General features: G+C 38.2%; 1 protein-coding gene across 2 annotated transcripts; it reads right to left on the bottom strand.

Moving 5' to 3' along the window:
* Positions 1-3472: 3472 nt before the first annotated feature.
* Positions 3473-6745, bottom strand: LOC106885165 (slit homolog 2 protein-like). Of its 2 annotated transcripts, XM_014937109.1 has the most exons (3): positions 6474-6745; positions 6010-6098; positions 3473-5350 (listed from the first exon to the last, which is right to left on the bottom strand). In XM_014937109.1, exons 1-3 carry the CDS (start codon positions 6727-6729, stop codon positions 5258-5260), a joined length of 438 nt encoding a protein of 145 aa, XP_014792595.1. In that variant the 5' UTR covers positions 6730-6745; the 3' UTR covers positions 3473-5257. The 2 variants fall into 2 exon arrangements, with proteins under 2 accessions (XP_014792595.1, XP_014792594.1); XM_014937108.1 differs by lacking the exon at positions 6010-6098 and having other exon boundaries at positions 6474-6704.
* Between the last annotated feature and the right edge of the window lie 131 nt (positions 6746-6876).

Genomic DNA, 6876 nt, shown 5'->3' with positions numbered 1-6876 from the left:
GCTGTAAAGAGCAGAAAGCATTACTAAGATCAACATTTGGAAATGAAGCTGTGGATCTGGGAGGCAGTTTTAAAGTCTGTTCCCATGGCTGAGCAAAATTCCTGCAGCACGGGTGTCACGCTGGAGAGCTGGAGCGTGTTTGCCGGGACTGTGGACAGCCAGAAGTCTTGCTGTTCAGAGAGATGACTGTCTTTTCTCAGCTTGACAAATGACACGCAGCACTGACAGAATACTTCTCCTTTGCTGGCCATCACCCCTCCGGACACTGGCCAGAACAGCAGCAGCAGGAACATACCCTCCAACTCTGATTTAATCACATGGAGCCCAGGAGACTATTGAATAGAGCTGTTAACTCTCCCTTCGGTTTGCTTTTCCCATCTGTGTTTTATTAAACCGAGAGCAAGATTTATTCACTTTCTTAACATCAGGAGCTGCTGGTGTCCAAGATGATGGTTGATGTTAAGGTATACATACACAGTTTAACCTGGCTGAGGGCCAAGGAGGCCTATGATTTCCAGCCTCGGCTCTTTGCAAAAGGACACAAAATCCCTCTGCTCTCAGCCTGTTCTGAAAGGATGAGCACCGCGACTTCCCGCTCTGCCAGGAGCACAATACATAAAGAACACACCAAAACAGTAGGCTCTCCAGGCACGCAGGCAAACACTTCAGCTCTACTTCACTCCTGACAAACCCCTACGTAGCCGCAACTACCGACGATTTTTCGGATTTCCACTCCAGGAATCTTAAATAGATCGGAGATACCAGCTCAGTGTATAAATATTTCGTCTAAAAGCCAAGAATCCTGACTGGCTCGGCTGGGGAATTGCACTTTATGGGAACTGAAATGATGTGCCAGGCTCTCTGCTGTAAGGTGGGGTGGCTGAAGCACAGAAACTTGCGTGTCTTACCAGCTACCACAAGGATAACACTCCTGAAGGAGAAGAAGAGCAACCAAAAGAGGGGATTTTGAATAGCTTCGAAAAGATAAACTTCTCCTCAAACAGTAGGGTTAACTCAAGATAGAAAGATCTAGTGTGCATTTTTTGCAGAGATTTCTTTTAAATACATCAGTTTCATCGCTAACAGATAAAGCTCCCCAAACCCAGAGCTTCAAGGCAAACAGCCTCCAGCCAACATTCTTGATGCTTTCCCAAAACTTCTGGGCATTTTTCTTCTGAACAAGAAGCTCCTTTCCAAAACGTACCACTCTCCCCCTCATCTCTTAATTATCACTCATCTCACCAAAGGAAATGTGGTGACATCCAAGTTCTCTGTTGTCTTGCTACTGTCCCTGCAAGTACTCTGTGGATCACAAGGTCTGCCAGGTTCGTTGTTATCTACAAAAAACCCTGCATTTAGGTCTTTCAAGGCAAATGACTTCATAAAATCATATGAAAATCATATTAACTGTGGCACCTACACAGAGCATCATCGTATTACAGTGATTCTTGTCATACTAAGCTTCATGGTACCCCCATATGGCAGCAGCAAGTCTTCTGAATACAAGACAAAATTGTTACTTCAGTAATTAGAAAATAAACTCTCTCTCTCAAACTATTGGTTTGCTTAAAACAGTATTTGTATCACTCACATATCCATTTTCCCCAGATTTAAGACAGGCTGCAGAATCTGGTTCCATGTGTGATAGTTCCTGTTCTGAATTGACTTTCAATGTTAAACCAAAAAAAAAAAAAGAAAAAAAGCAATGGCTTTTGTTACTGTTTCATTCAAGAAGAATGGTCTTTCCATGCTCTTTCACATTTTTATCATCTGTGAGATGACAGTAGGAGCTGTGCATGAGCCAGTACAAATTAAGCGGTATTCATGTGCTTTCTCTTTTATAGCTTTTAAGAATACTGGCAGAAAATGATGGAATCTGCAAGTTTCAGTTTTCTCCGTTTCCAATGAAGAAAGAATTTGAATTCTATGCAGTGTTAACTCCATGTGAGGAAATCGGTCACTGTACTGAGTGACCCAATGCTGTTTATACAGTTTATTCAATCTATTAAAAAGCAAACTGTATGAGAGTGATTCCTACAGCGAGCAGCAGAGCCTAGGAGAGAAAGCTAATCCTTGAACGTTGCGTTAAAAGCTCCATAACTTCTGTTTTTGAATGAAAACCGATGTGTCTGGAGTGTTCTGTACCCAACTAAATTCTGCGCTGAGTTAGCTGTGCCCACAGCTGGAGTTCCCTCAGACCCCCGCTCCCCTTTTGGGGAACACAGGGGGAACACAGCTACAGGGCAGCCTATTACAGCAACGTTACAGGAAACTTGATTTGGGCATGAGAAAGGTTTCGGGGTGACCCATCCCACTGATAAAGTTACCTCTTGTGCCAGACCTTGTAGATGCTTAAGGACTTTCAGTGCTGAGAAGAGAGGGCTGCTGAGGTTTCTAAGGTGAGTCACTCTTGGACGTAGCTGCCTTATATTCCTCCAGAGGGGTAGGTGCCAAAGTTGTTTGGTTTTTTTTTTTCAGTTTTGGGTCTTTTTTCCCCTAATTCTTACGTTTTTGTTTGTTTCTGCTTAGAGGCCACCAAAAAGACCCTGTTTTGATGGCCTCAGGACCACCAGCATTGCTTGAAAACCAGTGCAAAGTTCCTCTTTCTCTGTGAGCACGAGGATGGAAAGCAGCAACTCCAGATACCTGCTACAGGGATTTTGATCATACACAGAAAAATAGTGCTGTTTATCCAAGAATGCTATAAAAGTACCATTGGGCAAAAGTGGCTTCTTTTTCCTTGAAGCTACCCGTATTTGCAGAAGATTATTTTAAAAGTCATAGGAACTGCAAAGAAGGCCTCATGTCATAGGCTGTTTCAGTGGATATTTAGACAAATTCTAAAAGTACACTAATAAAATAAATACAGAAATATCTGTAAAAATTATATTACAGAAGAGAAACCTGGTTAAGTATCATCCCATCCAACTGCTTAAATTCAAAATGCTTAGTCCAAGATTAGTGAAAATGAATCCCTCTGAAGAATCCAATTACTTGCTAAAACAACTGTCAAATTGCCATTTGTGTAACCATTACAATATTGGGATAGACTCAATTTGCCTCTTCATGCAGTGTACTTTACGTATAGGTCTTTTGTTAATTTTGGTATGAGTTCAGCTGTGTTCCTAATGAGCTGACATTTTCCGATGTCACTGCCCGTAGGTGCAATAATCCCCACTTAATTCCTCCTTCAGATTTTCAGCAATGAATACACTAGATCTAGGGTTGGGCAGCTGTGTTCCTAATGAGCTGACATTTTCCAATGTCACTGCCTGTAGGTGCAATAATCCCCAGTTAATTCCTTCTTCAGATTTTCAGCAATGAATACGCTACATCTAGGGTTAGGTTTTATTCGGTTTTTTTGGTTTTTTGTTTTTTTTTTTTACCAAATAGTCTCTGCAACTACAGATGTTTAATTAAAGGCTGTCAGACAATTTCAACTTCTCAGAAGAATACAAATAAAAGCTGTTAATGAAGTAAATATCTGTTTAATTTACAAACATCAGTAGCATTACTGATATCAGTCCAAATAAGACAAAGCACACTGCATTACACATGTACATCTAACTTTTTTTGTAAAAAAAATAATAAAATAAAATTGAAAAACATCTGCATTTTTACAGGGTACCCTGGGTTTTACTGAAAGAAGAACACAACCCACTATTGATTACCAATTCTACATTATAATTTAGCAGCAACATGTTAACATGGGGAACATTAGGGCAGTAAAGTAGTTTTATTATTTGGGGAAAGTCACAGTTCTTGATAGCACAGCCTTTTTTTGTTCTTTTTTATAAAAAAAGGTAAAGAGCTCCATGGGAATATTAATTTATAAAGATCTACCTTCTAATGTCATTTTCTACACGCCATCTTATTTTCTGTAAGTACTGTATATAGGGAAAAATTAACTTGTCTACAATTGCCACCTACTGTAAAGACATTTTCTGTCATACATTACAGGTTCTTGGAAGGTGTCCTGAATATCTGCTGTATGTGAAAACTGCAGATTGTCATCACTTCCAGATTCAGTGACACCGAGTGGTCAGGTTCTAAGGAAAAGAAAAAAGGAAGGGGAAGGGGAGGAAAAACCAGACCGAAAACATTTACCCCAAGACGACATGCTACGTTAGTTCTATTGCAAAAAATCCTGATTTTTAAGTCCTTTTAAAAAAAAAATAAAAAAAATTACAAAAATACTGGGACAAATATAAATTAATATATATTAAAGCATTGAAAAACAGTAAAAGGGATGGCCTAAAAGGGTTAAGTACAATGTACTTTGATACAATAAATATTTCTCAATGAAACCAAATACTGTATAGAGTTGTTTAGAACTCATAGAAACAGAAATCCATATTATTACTAATTTATCCATCAATAATCTATTTTTATCATCCCCCCAAACATTTATATTACAAAAAATTAATACTGGAAAAGGGCAGATAAACACTTTTTTATGCTTCTTTTGCTAACATGCTGACATAAAAGTATACATCATCAGGAGATTTCAGGATTATAGTATATTCTCTTATCTCCCGTTACCCATTCATTAAATGGGACCCCATCTTCTCAAGATGCTTAATAATTCCAAAAGATAAAGTGTATTTCATACAATTGTTACTCCTGTGTAATCTGATTGTTTTCACTCATAACGCTTCCTCATCCATAGGTAAGTGATTTGTATGGTCTGTCAAGACAATAAAATATACGAAAGTGAAAAAACAAGCCTCATGTTCTGGTCAGTATTTCATCTCTGAGCTGTTAAGTTGAAAGTCACGTGTGTATAGTGTCAGTGTATCTTCAGCATGTTATAAAGAAGAATCCATGTTAAAAGCAGTTAAAGTTTCCCATCTCTGTTGCAATGTTACTTTTTTTTTTTTTTTTTTTTCTTCAAAGCTCCTCTTGGTTACGAGAAGTCTCAGTTCAAGCACTTGAATCTTTTTTTTTTTTTTCAAATGAAGAAAAAAAGTCTTTATTCTCATAATAAAAATAAGTCTGTTCTGTATTTTACAATATATTTCAAATATTTCCACTATGAAGCTTTAATTAGTCCGACACGGTCAATAAGTATACAACATTTTCAAAAGACAAGTGTGACAGGGACACTTTTAGGAGGGACAATTTGTACAGCCACACTTCACCACTTTTTCAACCTCGTCCACAAACGACGACCCGTCAGTGCATTCGAAAGAGTATTTCCGTCTCTTGCTCCTCAGCGGCCCGCAGCACTGCCCACTTGAACAGCCTCCTTTACATTCTAGTCTGGATACCTTCTTGGTCGTCTGGCACGCAGCATACCCTTGCTGCTTTTGGTAGTAATCTCGGATTCGTTCCCCTCGACAAGAGATTTCTGTAGAAAACAACGTTTAAAAATGAGGGGGAGGCTTTTTTGAGACGCAGGTCAAAGAGCGGTTGACGTCGCTAGGGAAGATGCTGTGTTTTCTTTCTAATTGCAGTTGATGTTTGAAAGTTTGCCTCAGCCTGCATATTGGAAACGAGTGGTTCTACCCAAACGTAATTTGATTAATGCTGGGTTTTATTTCCTATACCTCCTATTTTCAGCAAAGTTTATATTATGTATATGTAAACCATAAATACAAAGCTATTACAATGACAAGAAAATTGGAAGCTTAAATCTTTTCCTCTTTTATAAAAATACACATCTTCTGTTCCTACATTGCTTGCAGCTGGTTCTATTTACCATAGGGAAATGTTTCAGAGAGCATGCAATTTAATTTATTAGACCTGGAGTTTAATATTATTCAAACTGTTATTTAATACAAGTTACATTCCACTAACTTCATAAATTACTGAGGTATAAAAGCAGCTAAAAATGAGACATCTGTTAAAAGTTCTACAACCATATTCTTCTATTCTATTCACGTCTACGTACAATGCAAAATAAATGCCATCTGGGGTAAGGGAAGGAGAGGGAGAGGGAGAGCTTTGATAGACAAAGGAGAAAGAAAAAGGTAGGGGGAAAAGTCATCCTGTTTTTATCCGTCTCACCTGCATAATTCGCTGTGATAAATCAGTTGAAGCTGAGAGGTCAAAAGTAGAGTTTGTGATAAAACTAGGAGCAGAATCATTGGATTTGGCTTCTCAGTTGCAGAAGGCAGAGAAACAATAAATACAGAAAGATACAGCAGGTAAAAGGTAATAGTTCAATATAGTAAAAATGTGGTTCTGAATAAAGGCAAAAAAGAGAAATGTTTTCACAGCAAAACATTTGATGAAAAAAATCCTCAAAATGTAAACAAATTCATGGGAAAAGTTTGATTTTTCTCTCCCCGAGATGAATTTTATTGGGGAAAAAAAAAAAAAAAAAAGGCAACAAATGTGTGTGTATTGTGGGAAAAAAAAAAAAGTTGATAATGCTTTTGGCTGTTCATGTTTTTAAGAAAAAAACCTGTTTTCTAAGACCAAAACAACACCGTGATTTTTTAATTTTTTTTTTTTCTTTTTGTTTTTACCTTTATCGCAGTTGTCCCCCGTGTATCCGCTGCTGCATTCGCAATATGGTTTCCCAAGTCCTGAAAGCCTGCATTTGCCATGTTTACACCTGACGGACTGGCAGGGGTTAAACAGCATTTCCTCTTCATCGCAGAGGACTCCCCCATGTCCCTGCAGGCATTTACAACTGTATGAAAACGCATTGATCGGCAAGCAGGTACCATGCACACATCTACAGGGGAAACAAGCCCAAGAGAATACAAATAAATTATTCATCAAAGTTCAGGCTAAGCAACATTAACTACAAATACTTTGGACCGTGCTCCGAAGAAATTGCTTTTGTTTCTAATGGACTTTTTTTTTTTTTCTTTCTTTTTTTTTTCAGTGAGCTGCAGGGAAGTGGTTTTTAATTGGTAGGTGGGT

The sequence above is a fragment of the Calidris pugnax genome, unplaced genomic scaffold, assembly GCF_001431845.1.
Source record: "Calidris pugnax isolate Ruff unplaced genomic scaffold, ASM143184v1 scaffold49, whole genome shotgun sequence".
In the NCBI taxonomy this organism is placed as follows: domain Eukaryota; kingdom Metazoa; phylum Chordata; class Aves; order Charadriiformes; family Scolopacidae; genus Calidris; species Calidris pugnax.
Note: the sequence above shows the minus strand (reverse complement) of the source record. Positions and strands in the feature narration are given on the sequence as shown.

Bases quoted from the DNA above. Each gene is read 5' to 3' on its own strand.
- LOC106885165 (XM_014937109.1), bottom strand. From the start codon at position 6,729: ATGAATAATTTATTTGTATTCTCTTGGGCTTGTTTCCCCTGTAGATGT. The intron at 6,099-6,473 runs GTAAAAACAAAA...GCAACTGAGAAG, and splicing joins GGGGGACAACTGCGATAAAG to CCAAATCCAATGATTCTGCT. The intron at 5,351-6,009 runs GTGAGACGGATA...TGTTTTCTACAG, and splicing joins TATCACAGCGAATTATGCAG to AAATCTCTTGTCGAGGGGAA.